The following is a 21,426-nucleotide window of genomic DNA, read 5'->3' as shown; positions in this document are numbered from 1 at the left end:
TACCATTGAATGGCCCCCATGCTCACCTGACCTAAATCCACTAGAACACCTCTGGGACATTATGTTTTGGTCCATCCAATACCATTAGGTTGCACCTCAGTCTGTTCAGGAGCTCAGTGATGCCCTGGTCCAGATCTGGGAAGAAATACCCCAGGATATCATCCATTGTCTCATTAGGAGCATTCACCGATGTGGTCAGGCATGCATACAAGCACGTGGGGGCCATACAAACTACTGAGGACCATTCTGAGGTCCTGCAATGAAATTTCAGCAAAATGGACTCGCCTGCTGCATCATTTTTTTACTTTGATTTTCGGGGGGTCTTTGAATTCAGCCCTCTGTAGGGTGATAATTTTCATTTCCATCAAACCATGTGCCATCCTTTCCTTCCTAACACATTACCCAGTCCATACCAGTATAGATCTTCGCACATTACCCAGTCCATACGAGTATAGACCCCAACACATTACCCAGTCTATACCAGTATAGACCCCAACACATTACCCAGTTCATACCAGTATAGATCCTAACACATTACCCAGTCCATACCAGTATAGATCCTAACATTACCCAGTCCATACCAGTATAGATCCTAACACATTACCCAGTCCATACCAGTATAGATCCTAACACATTACCCAGTCCATACCAGTATAGATCCTAACACATTACCCAGTTCATACCAGTATAGATCCTAACACATTACTCAGTCCATACCAGTATAGATCCTAACATTACCCAGTCCATACCAGTATAGATCCTAACACATTACCCAGTCCATACCAGTATAGATCCTAACACATTACCCAGTCCATACCGGTATAGATCCTAACATTTTACGCAGTCCATGCCAGTGTATATCCCAACACATTATTCAGTCCATACCAGTATAGATCCCAACAGATTACCCAGTCCATACCAGTATAGATCCTAACACATTACCCAGTCCATACCGGTATAGATATCCAGCATGAGGTTTTTTCCCCATTGAGATCTGATGTGTTTTCAAAGTGTTCCTTTAATTTTTTTGAGCTGCGTATAACAGCAGATATGTATGCAAATTCTCCAACTTAGTTTACATTTTAGAGTGTTACGTACCCATCCATAGACTAGGAATGGCTTCCCACCCTTCTATAGAAAACCCAAGGATGTATACCCAAGGCTAATCACCCCCCGCTAGGACTGGGATATAAACAAAGCCTGAGAGAAGCATATGGGGGGGAATGGTTTATAAAAAAAGAAAAAAAAAGGGAAGCTCTGATTGGAGGCCCATAGAGCATATACACGTAAGGAGAGCGAGGGCGTCATTTCAGATTCCCCTTAAACCCCATCTAAGTGTCATCAGAAAGCCTGTACTTGTCTCCAATCATAAACATTAAGCCCCCTGCAGGGAGTTCATTCACGTGCGCTCCTGCCAGCTCTAATGTAATGGTAACAGACATTTGCCCCGATCGGCTGCGGCCGTGCCAGATGCGTCTTGTTCTCCCAGTAAAGGTCACATTGTGACAAGCTGTCATCTTCTAAATAGCAATCGCTGACCGCCGTTCACAATCTTCCATACGATGCCCAAAACATACAGTATCTGGGAGAATACGGCTCATGTAAAACATTCAACTAAACTGCGTTGTGGCATTTCAGGAAGATGCAGAAAAATCCTGTTTCTCCGATATACATTTTGCACGAATGACTTTGTAGCAATACGATATAATGGGCATTTCCCTTCAAAATTAGTGATGCGCCATAAAATAGGACTGTCAGCGTTGTGCCGGAAAAAAACAAACAAAAAAAAAAGTGGTGATAATGGCTGCCGAAAATGCCTGCGATTTTACCCAGCTTATGGTGTGTTCTCTTAGGTCATGTGACTCAAATGCATCAAGCACAGGTGCATTTTTCAAGCGTTCTTCCTGCGTTTTTTTAAATGCATTTCAGAGGAGAGATGCGCAGGAATTTCAACACAGCTTCAAAAAAAGTGCCGACAAAGTCATTTAAATTCACATTAAAAAAAAAAAAGTCTAATATATTATAAATTATATCTATTTATATCTATCTATATCTATCTATATCTATATATCTCTATATATATCTATATCGCTATATATATCTATATAAAATCATCCATTTCGGTTTTGGCCAAGTGCATCTTGAATTTTCATTTCAGCCCTCCATTAATACAGAGCATCCGGAAAGTATTCACAGCGCTTCACTTTTTCCACATTTTGTTATGTTACAGCCTTATTCCAAAATGGATGAAATTCATTATTTTCCTCAAAATTCAACAAACTCCTCCCCCATAATGACAACGTGAAAGAAGTTTGTGTAAAATCTTTGCAAATTTATTAAAAATAAAAAATTCCCATGTACATAAGTATTCACACCCTTTGCCATGACACTCAAAACTGAGTTCAGGAGCATTCTGTTTCCACTGATCATCTTTGAGATGTTTCTACAACTCGATTGGAGTCCACCTGTGGTAAATTCAGTTGATTAGACATAATTTGGAAAGGCACACACCTGTCTATACAAGATCCCACAGGTAACCGTGCATGTCAGAGCACAAACCAAGCCATGAAGTCCAAGGAATTGTCTGTAGACCTCAAAGATAGGATTGTATGGAGGCACAGATCGGGGGAAGGGGACATAAAAATGTCTGCAGCATTGAAGGTCCCAATGAGCACAGTGGCCTCCATTGTCTGTAAATGGGGGAAGTTTGGAACCACCAGGACTCTCCCTAGGATGGGCCACCCGGCCAAACTGAGCGACTGGGCCTGTATGGTAGAGTGGCAAGACGCAAGTAAAAAGGCACAGATTGGAGTTTGCCAAAAAGCACCTGAAGACCATGAGAAACAAAATTCTCTGCTCTGATAAAACAAAGATTGAACTCTTTGGCCTGAATAGCGAGCGTCATGTCTGGAGGAAACCAGGCACCGCTCATCACCTAGCCAATACCATCCCTACTGTGAAGCATGGTGGTGGCAGCATCATTCTGTGGGTATGTTTTTCAGTGGCAGGAACTGGGAGACTAGTCAGGATGGAGGGAAAGATGAATGCAGCAATGTACAGAGACATCACTGATGAAAACCTGTTCCAGAGCGCTCTGGACCTCAGACTGGGGCGAAGGTTCATCTTCCAACAGGACAACGACCCTAAGAACACAGCCAAGATAACAAAGGAGTGGCTACGGACAACTCTGTGAATGTCCTTGAGTGGCCCAGCCAGAGCCCAGACTTGAACCTGATTGAACCTCTCTGGAGAGATCTGAAAATGGCTGTGCGCCAACCCTCCCCCATCCAACCTGATGGAGCTTGAGAGGTCCTGCAAACAAGAATGGGAAAAACTGCCCAAAAATAGGAGTGCCAAGCTTGTAGCATCATACTCAGAAAGACTGGAGGCTGTAATTGGTGCCAAAGGAGCTTCACCAAAGTATTGAGCAAAGGGTGTGAATACTTCTGTATATGGGGTTTTATTCCTTTATTTCTAATAAATCTGCAAAGATTTCATACAAATTGTTTTCACATTGTCATTATGGGGGATTGTTTGTAGAATTTTGAGAAAAATAATGAATTTATTCAATTTTGGAATAAAGCTGTAACATGTGGAAAAAGTGAAGCGCTGTAAATACTTTGCGGATGCGCTGTATTCCAAAATCTGGGACCAGTCCGTTCTGTCCAATACCCAATACTTACCTGCCTACCCCCCCAGCATATGGCACCAGGAAGGGGTTGTGTTCTGTGCAGTAAGAGGGAAGTGAGGAAGATAAGAGGAGGAGTGAGGAAGGTAGACGGTGGCACATTGTTAGGGTTAAAGGACAGCGACGAGGGAGGGAGCCCCCACGGGCTCAGCATACACTCACTTTCCCATTGCTTTGCTTTTGTACGATCTCTTTAGTGTCTGCGGGTTTACTGGCGGCTGGTTTAGGGGCAGCGAGGGGCACTGGTTTTCGGGCTGTGCTGGTCGGCACAGGTTTTTTCTCTACCTTGGCCTGCTGAGGGAAATGTGACATGCAAAAATAAAAATAAAAGACAGCATTAACAAGACATTTGTACATCAACTAATCACTTTTTACAAAACGCAAACAAAATCATAAAGGGTTACAAATCCTTACTTAACCAGACCAAGGCAGCAGCTGTACTCCGAGAGCTCTGCCGAGAAGTCTGCGTACAAAGCTAGACTGGTATTAGCTGCTGCTGGATGGGGCAGAACAATGCGGGTGCAGAACACTCAGGGGGGGGCGAACACTGCAGGGGGGGTTTCTAGGTTGTCAAACTGAACACCAAAGCATGACCCACTGACAGATCATAAATGCAGACAGACTGATGACAGCTCAAGCAAAATAAAATACTTTTTATCAAGTTCAATGCTGGGAAGTATTAGAGATCATGCTTTAAGCATCATTTCTGACCCCACTGGATACCGGACACCTAACAAGTTTTAATCCTTCCCATTTTATCAAATACTTAAAGTGTATGTCCAGCCAAAAAAAAAAAAAAACTTTTGGTATTGTGTGAGGTAGGGAAGATTGAGAGCCCCAATTGGTTTTCACTGCTCTCTGGGGTATCAGATTTCTCCACGCCATCCTGGTGACAATCGTTTCAGCAGACCAAGGACGTTTTTCCAGTAGAATAGGGCACGGGTTTCTAATCTGTGGCCTTTTGCTTGCCTGTAAATTGGGCAGTTGGGGGACTATTCCTAAAACCCATACCAGTGATGGAGCGCCATTCCCTCCAACCCCTACCAGTGATGGAGCGCTATTCCTTCAACCCATACCAGTGAAGGAGCGCTATTCCTCCAACCCATACCAGTGAAGGAGCGCTATTCCTCCAACCCATACCAGTGAAGGAGCGCTATTCCCTCCAACCCATACCAGTGATGGAGCGCTACTCCTCCAACCCATACCAGTGATGGAGCGCTATTCCCTCCAACCCCTACCAGTGATGGAGCGCTACTCCTCCAACCCATACCAGTGATGGAGCGCTATTCCCTCCAACCCATACCAGTGAAGGAGCGCTATTCCCTCCAACCCCTACCAGTGGAGCGCTATTCCCTCCAACCCCTACCAGTGGAGCGCTATTCCCTCCAACCCCTACCAGTGGAGCGCTATTCCCTCCAACCCCTACCAGTGATGGAGCGCTATTCCCTCCAACCCCTACCAGTGATGGAGCGCTATTCCCTCCAACCCCTACCAGTGATGGAGCGCTATTCCCTCCAACCACTACCAGTGATGGAGCGCTATTCCCTCCAACCACTACCAGTGATGGAGCGCTATTCCCTCCAACCACTAACAGTGATGGAGCACTATTCCCTCCAACCCATACCAGTGATGGAGCACTATTCATTCCCCATCCTATTGACCTTTTTTGCTGCCAATCCACAGGTGTGGTTTACACCCATGCTTGGGCATTTTCTACTCCCAATGGCCAGTGTCTCTCCCCCATGAAGTGTGAAGGACAGTAAAATGGCCCTTGGTTTAGAATATTTGGAGACCCAGCAAAAGGGGAATGCTTAAAACCCTTATCAGATTTTTATTGCTGTCTGTGACCCTGTAGCATTTTCCCTCTGGTGAAAGTAGGACACGGAGAAATTTATAATGGAGCCTCAGACTTCAAATAAAAAATTTAAAAAATTGGATTTTTGTACTTCCTGTAAAACCCATTTCCCTGAGTTCATTGACGGACACAGCGCTCCATAAATCATAACTTCTGGGTTATATTGCCTCCTCCAGGACTAGGCAAACCAAAAAACACCTGGCTACGCCCATGGGCAGGCCTCAGCTTGATATATAACCCCTCTCTGCTCTAGGTAATCGGTTTAGTAGCAAGCAGTATTAGCAGTATCAGAACTCCATAGAGGGGTGGGTGCTGTGTCCATCGATGAACTCAGAGAAATGGATTTTACACTAAGTACAAAAATCCCATTTTCTTTCATTTGACAGACACAGCGCTCCATAGATCATAACTACTGGGACGTCCAAAAGCAGCGCCAAAAGGAAAATTAAAGGTGGTGAAAATAACCCAAGGCTAAACATAAGAGCCCTTAACCAGGACACAGGAGCCTTAAACGGGACATAGGAGCCCAGTCTAAAAAATAAAAGTTTAAAGAAAAATCCCCCTCAAGAGGGAACAGCCCCTCAAACAGCAGCCTGCAAAACTTTGCGGCCAAAAGAAGCATCCGCAGATGCCAAAGTGTCTACCTTATAGAATTTTGTGAAGGTACACACCGACGACCAAGTGGCCGCCTTGCAAACTTGTGATATTGATACTCGATGACGGAAGGTCCAAGAAGTACTCAGCGTCCGAGTAGAATGCACCGTGACAGGGAAAGGTGGAACCTGACCTTTAATGGAATAGGCCTGAGTCACCGTCTGTCTGATCCAATCCATCTGGAGATGGTAGCTGAAGAGGCCAGCCTTTTTCTTGGTGCGTCCGTAACCACTAAAAGCGAGTCTGACCTCCGAAAGGACTCAGTAGCTGCCAGATACAACCGAATCGCACGAACCACATACAAGGTATGCAAAGCAAATTCCTTGGGATGAGCTGGCTTGGGACACAAGGAAGGCAAGTCCTCATTCAAATGGAAGTCAGATACAACTTTGGGCAGGAATGACGGACAGGGACGAAGAACCACTTTATCCCTATGGACCACTAAATAGGGACTGTGACAGGATAATGCCGCCAAGTCCGATACCCTGCGGGGCGAGGTAATAGCCACCAAGCTTGTCACCTTCTGGGATAACGTAGACAAGAGAATCTCCCGAATACACTCAAATGGATGTTTCTGGAGAAACGAAAGTACTAAATTTAAATCCCATGGCGACAAAAGAGACCGTACAGGTGGAGCCACAGAAATGGATTGAGGATGAGCACCAATCGACTCACAGCAAGAAATATACACTTTCCACATACATTGGTATATCTTGCTGGAAGACTTCCTTGCCTTCACCATAGTAGGGATCACTGATCCAAACAGATCTCTATCCCTCAGTACATGGCTTTCAATAGTGAAGCCATTAAAACCAGCAACTGTAAAGCAGGATGGTAGAGCAGTCCTTGGGGAAACTGGTCTTCTCTGAGAGGAAGCCTCCAAGGGATGTTAATGGCCACCAGACTGATTGGAAGATCCTCTCCCTTGATTCCTCGCAGGAATTGCGGAAGAAGCATGAGCCGAGGAGGATAGTGGCCTTACTGTGGGCCCTTGGGCGCCTGCCAGAGAAACCCATGAGCTCGCCACGAACCTCAGTATCCTCTCCTGTGGAGCCAAACCTGCTAAAGGACTGCATGTAGGACTGTGCAAACAGAACTGTCTTGAAGGTGGACACCACCAGACTCAGAACCTGTATGCAAAATGAGAACTATCTGTATGACAGCAGCTGGTGAATCACAGCCTGTGGTTCCTGAAGTTTGTCCAGAGGAGGACCCACATTAGAATTCGACCTAGGTAAATCAATTCCCTGGACAGGGATAGGAGGGACCTTAGGTAGTTCGGACATCACCTAAGCCTTTGCAGGAATTAAATCTGTACAAAGGAGACTCGAGATCTAAAAAACCTGAAAACGGACAAGCTTTGTCCCTCTTTCTAGATACCTCCAAAAAGAATAATTTCGTAGATCCCCTTGACGCTCATGAAGGAGGTCCACGAGGCCAGAAACCAGCAAAGATGTCCCCCTACCCCAACAATGGGTGAGGGCAGACCTTCATGCTGAAGGGGTCTTATTTGCGGGTCCAGAGAAGCTAGCTCTAGGCCTACCAGACAAAGGATGCTTGGAACCTCCTGGGGAAGATTTGAAAGATCTATTTTCCTTATTCTCCATCCCAGAAGCACAAAATTTTCTGTGCTAAGGGAGCCCCCGTCTGCAACGAGGCTCCTTACCTTTTCCTAGACTATGGCAGGCTCAGAATCAGATGAGACAAACTGAGCATGGAAAGGCGGTGGACGCTTCCTCTTGGGCCTTTGCCCACACGCCACTTTCACCCAGGACACTAAGGACTGCAGGACCACCGTCCGTGCAACCATGGGAAGCTGGGGTTCAGAGGGACCTGCCACCTCCATGAGGGGGTCAGTGGGGCTTATGTGACTGAGGCTTCATAAGGAAAGGAAGACCTTGCAGCACAAAAACGATCTTTTGGCACCACTAAAAGGTTCCCACCCAAGACTCAGGGTACCTATCTGCAGAGAGATACCAGGGACCCCCCCCAAGGACTCACATTAATACCGAGAGAATTCTGGCCCAGCATCACCATGGACGCCATCCCTGTTCATATGTTCCAGGCCCAGGAAGAGGAAACGGAGGAAGAAGAGGAGGAGGGGGCTTTGGCATTCCCATGAGGCTTTGGTCGTCTCCAGCGTCTTCCAGACTAAAGCCCCGTACCGATTGTCGGCCGTAAATATTCGGCCAACATCCGATCGGCCGATTGTCGGCTTGTTAGTATGATGCTTCCGACAACCGACTGCGACTTTTCGGCCGAACAAAATCTGGTGGTGTGCATGCTATAAAATTTTCGTTGGCCAACAAAGAACGGCCGATTGTTCATCAGTCAGTACAGATTTCGGCCGACAAAAGCCAGATGAGCAAGACTGGGCATGCTCCGAGAAGAAAAAAACACACGAAAAGTAGACCAGAACAAGACATCACTTCTGCAGTTGGTTGTTGTTGGCCGACAAAATTTGTGTGCAGTCTAGAGCACATTTCAACCAACACAACACTGGACAAAAGACGGCCGATCGGTCGGCCGATAATCGGTACGTGTGTACGGGGCTTAAGGGAAAATTGCCCCCGTGACATCGGGCTACACAAACATGGCCGCCAGCTGGAGACCAGCCAGACTAAGAGAAAATGCCCCCCCCCCACCCCTCTAATGACATTGGGCTACACAAACATGGCTGCCAACCAGAATAAGGGAAAATGGCCGCTATCAGCTACAGCATGCTGTCAGGTTCTTCCCTGTGCCCTCTGCAACGCTACACCCTCTGCAAGGGGACCCCCTCCTGAAGGTAGGACACACGTTAGGGGAGACTCCGCTGAACACTCTGCACTGGGATGCACCTGCATTATACCCACACTGCAAACAGTGGGGCATGCACCTAGGGCACTCCTACACTAGGAGCCCTTCACACTACCAGGGCAGGACACACTATCCTAGGGCCTTTAGAGTGGGGATAGGGGGGACCCCCAGGGGTCTCCGCTGCATTCTCTGCCCTGGGACTCCCACCAGACTCCAGGTCCAGACAAGGGGGAAAGGGAGTGTGGGTCCAACCGTCCTTGGAGTTTACCCATGTCCATTCCAAAAAAACACGACAAAAATGGGAGAGAGAGGGGGGGGGGGGGGGGGGGAACGACACACTGTACTTACCCTTTCAGGTTGCGGGTAGCGCTCCAGACAGAATCCTCACCACCGAAGTAGTTTAGCTGTTGGCCATGGGAACGCATCTACTCAGACCCAAGCCCGGTCATATGCGACCCTGCGAGACGTTTAACTTGCGGGCCAGCCTTAACCTGTAAAGCAATGTCATGATCGACCTAGTGCGTAGCTGCGGTCTGCCCGCGCTCGCAGTTGATTGGAGATCTCCCGAGAGAAAAAACACAAAAGCTATATCAAAGGAAAAAAAAAAATGCTAGGACAAGAGATCTGATCGGGGAGCCTAGGTTTCTTACTCCTGACTAGACAGATTTAAACTGATTACCTAGAGCAAAGAGGGGGGTTATATACCAAGCTTATGATAGCACATGGGCTTAGCCAGGTTTTTTGGGCTGCCTAGTCCTACTCCCGGAGGAGGCAGTACAACTTGGTAGTTATGATTAGGGGCACACTGTGTCCGTCGATGAATGAGAGAGAAACCGTTTTAATAGAAATGCATTTTATTCATAGGTGCCTTTCAGAACACCCAAGGTCCCCTATTGCTAGAAACAATTTACTTTAACTATAGAACTAAAAAGCATTATCCAGGACACCAAATAAAGGGTGGAAACTACACTGAAAACCTCCCAGTCCATCTACATGCTCTAGAAGCCCCATAACCTCATGTCTTATAGGATAAGGCAGACACTAGCAAAGCAAGCTTAGTCTCTGCCAGGAAAGGTTTTGATAACCAGAAAGGCTGCCTTTGCCAGACTACATAAGCAAGCTTGGACTTAGCCATACAATGCAAACATAGGCCTAGACCATTATAGCCAAAACTGTACCATGCCAGCCCTCCAATTCCACAGATAAGAATTGTGACACCTCCACATACTATGATGAATCAGCTGAAATATGACAGGGAATGGCGGGGGCAGAATGTATCGCACCTTATGGCTGGATCTCACCTTTCCTCCACCAGGCTGGTGCTTCAGGTTGTCTGTAGATCCGATCTTTGAGCGGACACTCTTCAGGTCAGGGGCCGTGGCTGGACGCGGCTGTTTGGGAACAGTGCTGGGCTTGCTGGCTGGAGCAGTGCTGGGCTTGCTGGCTGGAGCAGTGCTGGGTTTGCTGGCCGGAGCAGAGCTGGGCTTATTCAGAAGGGTGGATCTGGTAGTGGTGGGTACTTTCTTGGTGTCTGGAGCAGCACTGGGTCCAGTAAGTGGTCTTGGAGCAGCGGGTTTGGTAGGTTTAGGGCGGCTAGGGGCGGGGCTGGTTGGAGCAGCTCCGTTAGTCTTTGCTGAATCAACTTTGGGGCGACTGGATTCTGGGAACAGAAGAAGTTTAAGTGTTAATAGTTTTTCTTTCTAAACTACAGTATGATAGTGTCCGAAACTTCTATCTGCTTTAAAGTGGTTGTAAACCCTTCCATATCCGGTGATATACAGATGAAACAAGTCCTCCTACATAAGTTGTACCTGTTTGCAGTCTACATCTATTCAAAGAGCAGAATTTAAACTGCTTGTCTGATTTGGCAGGAAAAAAGGGGGGGGGGGGCGCAGAGAGCTGACGTTACACTCTGCAGAGCTCAGTTAGGAAAGCCCTGCATGTGATTGGAGGGAAAGGGACACACCCCCTGCACAGGAACAGAGCTGAGGCTGTCAATCAGCTGGAGTTCCCACCCCTGACACCATGTAGCTTTTGGTGTCAGAAAAACTTGTCAGAAGTGTCTCATGCTGATAACAGAATTAAGCAGCAGACAGAAATGACACTTAGTGCTCTGGACAGTGCTCTGGGACAAGTACACACTATAGAGGGTTATGCTTTGTTCATATTTCATTTCTGAGGTTTACAAACACTTTAAAGTGGACCTTGCATCTCAGTGCTGATTAAAACATAGAACATGACTTCTAAAATGACGTTAACATGTTAAAGGTTGACTGAGCTTTTAGGCTTCATTCACGTGGGTGAATCCATCCTTACACTCATGTGAAGGGCCATCTCTGCCCGCACGGAATGCACTGGTGCCCCATGCATCCATAAGCAGGCAGGCAGTTCACATCTATTGTGATGCAGAAGCTACATGGACATACACAGGGAGAAAATTATTATTTGATCCCCTGCAGATTGTGTACGTTTGCCCACTTACAAAGAAATGGCGGGTCATTTCTCATAGGTGTCATTTTATCATAGGTGTATTTTATATGATAGAGACAGAATATCAACCAAAAATCCAGAAAAAAAAAAACACATTATACAAAATGTTATAAATGGAGTTCCAGTTCAGGGAGTAAAAAAAGTAATCCCCAAGCAAAAAAGGACTTAGTTGGTGGAGAAACCCTTGTTGGAAGCACAGAGGTCAGACGTTTCTTGTAGTTGGTGACCAGGTTTGGTCCACTCTTCTTTACAGATCTTCTATAAATCCTTAAGGTTTCTTGGCTGTTGCTTGGCAACTCGAAGTTTCAGCTCCCTCCATACATTTTCTATAGGATTAAGGTGTGGAGACTGGCTAGGCCAATCTATGATCTGATGTGCTTCTTCTTGAGCCACTCCTTTTTGCTGCCTTGGCGGGATGTTTTAGGTCATTCTCATGCTGGAAGACCCATCCATGACCCAACTTCAGTGTTCTGGCTGAGGGAAGAAGGTTCTCATCCAAGATTTTACCATACATGGCCCCGCCCATTGGCCCCTCAATGTGGCAAAGTCGGTCTGTACCTTTACCAGAGAAACAGCCCCAAAAGCATCATGTTTCTACCTCCGTGCTTGACTGTAGGGATGGTTTTATGAAGGTCATAGTCAGCATTTTTCGTCCTCCAAACATGGCGAGTCCCCCTTCTCAAGAAGGCGCATGTACAGTCATGCCAATGAACATCTAAAGCAGTGGTCCTCAACCCTGGTCCTCAGGGCCCACTAACAGGCCAGGTTTGCAAGATAACTGAAATACATCACAGGTGATATCATTTGCTGCTCAGTGATTGCAGTATTCTAGTCTGCATCTCCCCAAGGTAATACTTAAAATCTGGCCTGTTAGTGGGCCCTGAGGACCGGAGTTGAGGACCACTGATCTAAAGGATTCAGAGAAGGATTGGGAGAAAGTGTTGTGGTCAGATGAGACCAAAATTGAGCTCTTTGGCATTAACTTGACTCACCGGTATTTGGAAGCATGCTGCTTTGTGGTGGTTTCTCTGCTAAAGGTACAGGACGACTTTGCTACATTGAGGGGCCATATATTGTAAAATCTTGAATGAGAACCTTCTTCCCTCAGACAGAACACTGAAGATGGGTCATGGATGGGTCTTCCAGCATGACAATGACCCAAAACATACCGCCAAGGCAACAAAGGAGTGGCTCAAGAAGCATATTGAGGTCATGGCGCAGCTCAGCCGGTCTCCAGACCTTAAAGCGGAGTTCCACCCTAGTTATACATTTTTTTATAAAAATACCCCCGGGACAGTCAGGGCTAGCACATTCCACAATGGATAGCCTCTGATCTGTCCCGGGTTGCACTTACCTTTCAGGAGAAATACTTACCTTGAAATTGTCTTCTCCAGCGCTGCCATCTCAGGTGTGGGCAGCTTGAAGCCAGCGCGATCCTCTTCCGCGTCCTCTTTGGTCCTCTTCCTCCTTCGGTCCCACGATGCACTGCACCGGCCCCGACGTCACTTCCGGGTCGCGCGCGTCATCCCTCCACAGCTTCTGGGCATGCCCAGAAGCTGTTTAGAAGGGAATGACGCGCGCGCCCCGGAACTGACGTCGGGGCCGGTGCGGGCGCAATGATTCCTGGGAGCGATGATGTCCAGCTCCCAGGAATCATTGCAAAAGCCAGGAAGTGACGAATCGCCGTGGCCGCCGAGGGGAGGAATAAGGAAGTAAGGTGAGTATATTTTCTCTAAAAGGTAAGTGAAAAAAAAAAAAAAATTGCGATTATCCATTTGTTTTTCAGGTGACCGGGAGCGAGAAGATGGAGGCAAGTATAAATTTCGGGTGGAACTCCGCTTTAAATAGAAAATTTATGGAGGGAGCTGAAACTTCGAGTTGCCAAGCGACAGCCAAGAAACGTAAGGATTTAGAGAAGATCTATAAAGAAGAGTGGACCAAAATCCCTCCTGAGATGTGTGCAAACCTGGTCACCAACTACAAGAAACGTTTTACCTCTGATTGCCACCAAGGGTTTCTCCACCGACTACCAAGTCATGTTTTGTTTGGGGATCAAATATTTTACACACGGAACTGCAACTTAAATTTATAACCGTTCTATGTTTTTCTGGATTTTTGGTTGATATTCTGTCTCTCGTTGAAAATACACCTATAATAAAAATTAAATACCCTTCATTTCTTTGTAAGTGGGCAAACTTACAAAATCTGCAGAGGATCAAATCATTCGACCCACTGTAGCTGCTGGTCCCAATTTGAGAGCCATGCCGCTGCATGTCCTTGAACAAACACTGTCTGCGTCCAGGGACACATCTGCCCCAGCTGGGACCAGCTGCCGTTTCCATGTAGCCGATATGTCCCAATAGACAAAAAGGGGACTGCATGCATGCGGATGCACAGAGCACCTGTGTATCCTGTGACGGCAAAAATTGCCTGGTTTACAAATAGGTACATCTGAGGTACTACATGATTTAGTTATGGATTCATTAAGGGTACATTTGAATAGAAGGAGTCTGTGTTCACGCTTGTGCAGTGCGGGACACCGCGTGTGATTCGCACTGCATTCCTGGGCGGCACAGTGGTGTAGTAGTTGGGCGGCACAGCGGTGTAGTAGTTGGCACTTTCACCTAGCAGCAAGAGGGTCGCTGGTTCGAATCCCAACCACGACACTACCTGCCTGGAGCGTGCATGTTCTCCCTGTGCCTGCGTGGGTTTCCTCCCACACTCCAAAGACATGCTGGTAGGTTAATTGGATCCTGTATAAAAAAAAAAAAAAAAAATTGTCCCTACTGTGTATGTATGTGAGTTAGGGACCTTAGATTGTAAGCTCCTTGAGGGTAGGGACCGATGTGAATTTACAATGTATATGTAAAGCGCTGCGTAAATTGACAGCGCTATACAAGTACCTGAAATAAATATCACATGTATGATTTCTTGCAGTGCAATTTGAGCCATTAATTTTTGCATGGCTCGAATCGCACTGCATTCGCACCGAAATGGTGCGACACCTAAATTGGATCACATAGGTTTTCACACTTATGCAATCCGATTATGGCAATTGCTCTGCATCTTGTAAATTGTTTTAGGGTGCCAGTAATTTAACATCAACAGTCGCAGCAAATCACATGAACGCCGTGCGATTTTAATGCGGTGTGGGAAATGCACAGATTTCGCTTCTTTTCCCCCATCGCATCAGTGTTGCTCTACTGCTGTTAAAAAAACACAGCTTTGCCAATATTTGTTGCACTGCACTGGCTTCAAATGAATGAAGTTTCACGTGACCTACCAAAAAGGTATATGAACAGCTCTCCTCCAATCGGGAAGCCCTCTCAGCTAGATTATGCTGAGGGAACTCCATGAAGTAATGCAAACTCTATATCACCTGTTGCATTTTATGCAAGCAGATAGCTATATCGGTTTTGGATAAATTAATTTCTATAAATAACATAAAAAATATATAAATGATAAAATATGTAATTCATAAAACTTTTTTTTTTTTTTTTTTTTTTTTAATAACGGCACCCAAATCTGCTTTCATAGCAGCCCCCTGCAACCATCAGTACGACGGCATTCAGACTATGAGGGGGAAGGGAGAGGATTTAAAGCAATCTACATTGTAGAGTGCTGTCTACTGTAACATACATAGCGTGAAGGGGGTGTGGGGGGACAAAAATGACCTCATCCACTGGCTTGCTGCTCATTCACAGTCCAAACACAATCTGAGCCAAGCTCCAATGCCTTGACTGGAGAGAAGTAACTGGTCCAGACGAGATCATGCCATCTACCTGGGGTATTTCCCTGTAAATAACCGGTTGCGCACAGTGTTCGGTGAGTACCGTCTCACACACCAATGACCTCAGTGCTTTAATAGAACTTTATTATTCTGGGCAACATGAACAAAGAAGCTCCTTGGGAATCTGTGTATGTTGCCAAGAACAATAAAATTCTATTGAAACGCTGAGGTCATTAGTGTGCGACCGGTTCTATGTTAGAAGAGAATGTTCACCGACAAATTTAGTGGGCTTGCAGCAAGTGACGACACCCCCTTAGCTACAGAAACAAGTCACAAAAATGTAGCCAATTGTTTATACCTCTGCTAAACTCCTAGAGCTGGCGTCTGCCGGCCCCTTTAGGGGTTCAGAATGATGGGAGGTGGGGCTTAAGGTCATGTGAAAGCTGTGATTGGCGGTCAAATGATCGGAAAGCTCCCGACCGAAATCAGGATCTTTATATTTATATCAGGATCTCTGGAAACGGTCAGGAGGGCGCTCCCAGCACAGCTCTATTTGCACTATTGCATGCAAATATGCAGCCCCTCAGCGCCAAGACCCGCCCCCTAAAAAGCCGCATATTTGCATGTGGCCAGCGCCAAGTTAAAATGAAGTCTACTCTATTCAGTCCTTCTATGCAAGGGATGTTGGTGCTATGATGTATTGACTTACTGGCCCTCTTCACCATTATTTCCACTCTATTCAGTACGAGGTGTCAGGTGCATGTGTTGGGATTACATGCTAAATATAGAGTGGGGTTTTTGTGGCCCCCCCTACAGTCTGAGGCTCCCCGGGTCTCTGAAACTGGCTTCTTAAAACAGTTCAGATCTCAGAAATCCTATGAAAGGCCAATCATTGCACGGCGCTTCTATAATAAGATCAGTGCAGGTCGTGAGCTTACCGGTCGGGGATTTTGTCAGGTTGGGTTTCTTTGCATCTGTTGGCTTGATGTCATTTTTAACAGCTGAAAGTGAAGAAGAATTGTGGATTAAAAGGAAAGCAGAGATATGATAGAGGCAGACTGTAACATTGCATCTTGTGTTACTTTTCCTGCAAATGCTTTTAACTCACTGTACTTTAACCACTTAAGCCCCGGAAGATTTTACCCCCTTCCTGACCAGGGCCTATTTTGCGATTCGGCACTGCGTGACTTTGACAATTGCGCGGTCGTGCGACGCTGTACCCAAATGAAATTGACGTCCTTTTTCCCACAAACAGAGCTTTCTTTTGGTGGTATTTGATCAACTGCGCGAATTTTTGATCATGTGCTATAAACAAAAAAAAAGAGCGACAATTCTGCAAAAACAACAATATTTTTTATATGAAATTCCCCCCCCCCCAAAATAATGTAAAAATCAAAATTTAACATTTTAGGCCAATTTGTTTTCCGCTACATATGTTTGGTAAAAAAAAATTGCAAAAAGCGTATTTTAATTGGTTTGCGCAAAAGTTATTGCGTACTAAGAGAAAGATTTTTGTCATTTGTTTTTTTTTTGTTTTTAACGAGTAATGGCAGCAATCTGCGATTTTTTTTTGCGGGACAGCGACATTGCGGCGGACAGATCGGACCCTTGACTGACATTGACACTTTTGGGGGTACCAGTGACATTACTACAGTAATCAGTGCTATACATGTGCACTGTTACTGTAAAAATGACACTGGAAGGGAAGGGGTTAACTTTATTGGAGAGGGAGGGGTTAAGTGTGTCCCTAGGGGCGTGATTCTAACTGTGCAGGGATGTGGCTTTACATGTAACAGCAGAGATCTACGGTCCTACATAGCAGGACCGTATGATCTGTGCTGTTACACCGGGGAGAATGACAGACTGCTTTGTTTACATCAGCCGCCTGCCTTTCTCCCGGTGTAACGGACGATCGCGAGTGAGCGGCGGACATCGGGTCCGCCGGTCACATGCGTGGGCTACTTACAATTATGCTTCAGCCATGCAAAATGCACATCCCACTACACATATACGGAGGTTAAATTGAAGTAGAACAGAAGGCAGGTACCTACCTGCTGGCCGTTTTGGGGTGAGGTTTGGTTTTGGAGCGGTCCCTCCAGCTGCAGATGAGGTGCCAAGTTTGGGAGCGGCAGGACTGGCTCTCACAGAGGGGCGAGGGGTGGTGGTCACAGGGGTTGGGGTCCTCTTCTCCGGAGTCTTCACAGGACTCTTCAGATCCAGACTCTGTCAGAGGAAATGAAAGCATTAAAAAGGAAACCAATGCAGAAGAAAAAACGTAGGCTGCAAATGAGGACCTGAAAATGCTGGTTACCGCTGGTATGGAAGTTATGCTATGGCATTAGTCAGGTACTAACCAGTAAAAAGTGTGTGGCAAGCAGAGTCAGAAGTCCTGATCTATATAGCGGTTCCTGGTTAGTGACCCAGACAGTACTGAGACCAGAAGAGCAGCCGGCCCTGAAGCAGCACTTTCCTCTTCCTAAATGCAGCTAAATTGTCTGCAACTAAACATTGCTAATCGTTCTGTATGAACAACATGAGTAGTTTTCATTGTGCGAGTCCAGCTGCTGTTAGAAAAGCCTTCTAAAACGCATCTAAACTCTGAAAATTTGTGGTTCGTTGGAATGTAGCCTTAACCCCTTCAATACCAGGCACTGTTACCTCGCATACAGCAAATTTCCAGCTTTCAGCGCTGTCACACTTTGAATGACAAATGTATTCAGCTACATTTCTTTGGTGAAAAAACCCAGATCAGTGATTATTACCTGTAGGAAAGTTGGTGTCCACAAACTATGGGATATATATTTGAACATCGATCCTGATGAACTGACGGACGATTTTTTTTTTTTTAAAGGCCTGAAAAGGCCAGGACAGTACAAACACCCAAAATTACCCCGTTTTGGAAAATAGACAGTCAAGGTATTTATTAAGAGGCATGGCGAGTTTTTGGAAAATTAATTAAAATAAATTCTTCATTTCAAATACTGTCACCAGTGCAGTACAGCATCACAACTGGTGTGACGGTGATCAGGGACACTGACTGGTGACAGTATGGAGAGGAAGAAATAAAATTTATACATACACACACACACACATACATACACACACACACACACACACACACACACATATATATACATACACACACATATATATTATAATTAATTATAATTATATTATATTATACACACATACATATATATATATATACAAATACATACATACACACACATACACAGTATCACAAAAGTGGGTACACCCCTAAGTGAAAATGTCAAAATTGGGCCCAATTAGCCATTTTCCCTCCCCGGTGTCATGTGACTCGTTAGTGTTACAAGGTCTCAGGTGTGAATGAGGGGAGGTGTGGTAAATTTGGTGTTATCGCTCTCACTCTCTCATACTGGTCACTGGCAACATGATTAGATCCTGAATTTTGGGGTGTCACTAGCTGTAAGCCATAATCATCAAAATTAAAAGAAATACTTGAAAAATATCACTCTGTGCGTAACACATCTATATAAAATATAGGAGTTTCACTTTTTAAATTGAATTACTGAAATAAATTAACTTTGATATTCAAATTTTATGAGACGCTCCTGTATGTCCTCTCTTTGGCTCGAGTTATCTGAAAATCCTTTGCTACAGCCCTGCGGATATCCATGGATTGTGGACTACTGCAGATAGTCCTTAAGGGCAAAGTGCTACTACACCCATCAATGGTGAATGAAGGACGGACCTTTACTTTAACAAATGTGTCTTTTAATACATTAAGTCTTTGCTCCTTGTCACTGCTTGTTTGAATCCGATTGTCCATCGTTACATTTCAACAACGCTGAAGCCCTGTGACCTGCATCCCCCTCCGACCTTCCCTATCCACTCCGGCCTCTGTTCACCCACAATCTGCCGACTTGCTGGAAAACGTCTGAGAATAGATTTAGAAGTCTCTTGTGGGAGGAGAAGCCCCTGATGTGCTGCGTCAAATTCTTATCGATCCCACATTGATTGGAAGAGCGGTGCTGACATCACCAGCATGAGGAGAAATTAATTGGAGCTTATGATGTGAGGAATACGACTGCGATTTTAATTAATTACACCAGATGGCCCCATTCAAAAGCGGCACACTGAGCTGCCAGCACAGCTGCGGTATGGGATTTGGCGGAAACATTGCGGGGGAGACTGGACAAAAAATAAAAATCAAAGTATGGAAGTGACATACGTCCTGCCTAGAGGTGTAGGTGCATAATATTCAATTAAACTAACAAGCCTGTGACCAGGGAGAAGGGGGGGTCTATAAAATCAGAGGAACTCCAGAATACATAGAATGCCAAATTAACCACTTAAGGACCAGGCCTATTTCTGACACTTGTTGGCAAGTTAAAATCAGAATTTTTTTTTGCTAGAAAAGGACATAGAATCCCCAAATTATATATATATATTTTTTAGCAGAGACCCTCGAGAATAAAATTGAGATCACTGCAAAACTTTGTCACACCATATTTGCGCTATGGTGTTATAAACGCATTTTTTTTTGGGGGGGCGGGAATACACTTTTTGTGATTAAAAGAAAAATAAGAGAACAGTAAAGTTAGCCCAATTTTTTCTATAATGCCAAGTAAATAGATACCCAACATGTCATGCTTCAAGATTGTCGCTATTCCACAGGAATGTGCAAACGTTGGTACTTAAAAATCTCCATAGGTGACGCTTTAAAAATTCTACAGGTTACCAGTTTAGAGTTAGAGGAGATCTAGGGCTAGAATTATTGCTCTCGCTCCAACGATCTCGGCGATACCTCACGTGTGGCTTGAACACAGTTTACATATGTGGGCGCTACTTGCGTATGCGTTCGCTTCTGTGCGCGAGCTCGGAGGAATGGGGGCGCTTTACATTTTTTCTTCCCATTTACTTTATTTTTACACTGTCCTTCACTTTTGTTCCTATTACAAGGAATGTAAACACCCCTTGTAATAGAAATAAGCAGGACAGGTCCTCTTAAGTGTCGGTTCATATTTGTGCGATCACAGAGATCGCATGTAATTCGCAGCGCACTGCTCCTAAAATTACATGGAGATCTCTGTGCGGTGCAAATTCAGCCATACAGTTTTGTATGGCTGAATTCGCACCACGATCGCACTGAAACACGCACAGGACCCTTTTTTGGTCAGCAGAATCGGATCGCATGATGGTTCACACTAGTGCGATCCGATTCTGTGCAAACTTTGAGATTGCACTGTGATATGCCATCTGATCTGGGGGTGTCATTAACCTTGTATTGACACCCCCAGCGTATCGCATATGGCAGTGTGATGTATGATGTTGCTCCGGTCCTCCAAGGCCATAGAGTGGAGTGGGGGGCCAGCTTGCCCTCACTCGACTTCCTGCCTAGGAGGGGAAAGGACCGGATCGTTTTCCCGATACCAACGGCTCCAGTAAGCAGGAAAAAGACCGGGAAGCGGTGGGAGGGTGGCACCTCTCCCGCCGCCCATAAAAGTGATAGCTGTGGGCTGTAAGACCTCATCTGGAATATGCAGTTCAGTTTTGGCCACCAGTTCTTAAAAAGGATATCGGGGAACTGGAGAAAAGTGCAGAGAAGGGCAACCAAACTGATAAGAGGAATGGAGGAGCTCAGCTATGAGGAGAGATTAGAGGAACTGAATGTATTCTCTCGAGAAGAGGAGATTAAGGGGGGATATCTCCATGTAAAAGTACATAAGGGGTCCATATAGTGAACTTGGTGTTGAGTTGTACACTTTAAGGTCATCACAGAGGACAATGGGGCACTCTATCTTTAGAGGCAAACAGATTTCATCTCCAAATATGGAAAGGTTTCTTCACAGTAAGGGCTCTTTCACACGGCCGCTCCGTATGTCCGCAAATCATCCTATTTTTTTGCGGATGATTTGCGGACATAATGTAAGTCAATGACATTGCGGATGTGAGCGGAATACCATCCGCTGACATCCGATTTTCTTCCTTTCAGTTCCAAAAAACGGAACCCTATTTTTCCTCCGTTCAAAAAACGGAAAGGAAGGAAAATCGGATGTCAGCGGTGTCATCCGCTGACATCCGCAATGCCCATAGGCTTACATTATGTCCGCATATCATCACCTGCAAACGGATGGGGTGATATGCGGACATACGGAGCGGATGACACAAATGTCATCCGCTCCGTGAAAAAAAAAAAAAAGTCCCGCAGCGAAGAAAAACAGTGGA

The 21,426-nt window shown here is 45.6% G+C and overlaps 1 protein-coding gene across 1 annotated transcript in view; it reads right to left on the bottom strand.

Annotated features, from left to right (window-relative positions):
• MAP4 (microtubule associated protein 4) overlaps positions 1-21,426 on the bottom strand; it is a 212,392-nt gene that overhangs the window by 38,183 nt on the left and 152,783 nt on the right. Inside the window, exons 17-20 of the mRNA XM_082259044.1 lie at positions 17,268-17,439; positions 16,155-16,217; positions 10,298-10,656; positions 3,851-3,982 (exon numbers count right to left, since the gene is read on the bottom strand). Of these exons, the coding sequence (XP_082115170.1) occupies positions 3,851-3,982; positions 10,298-10,656; positions 16,155-16,217; positions 17,268-17,439 (726 nt within the window). The remainder of the gene's footprint in view (positions 1-3,850; positions 3,983-10,297; positions 10,657-16,154; positions 16,218-17,267; positions 17,440-21,426) is intronic.

Source organism: Pelophylax lessonae (genome assembly GCF_965119305.1).
Source record: "Pelophylax lessonae genome assembly, chromosome: 5".
NCBI classification, from domain to species: Eukaryota; Metazoa; Chordata; class Amphibia; order Anura; family Ranidae; genus Pelophylax; species Pelophylax lessonae.
This window is presented reverse-complemented; position numbering and strand designations above follow the sequence as displayed.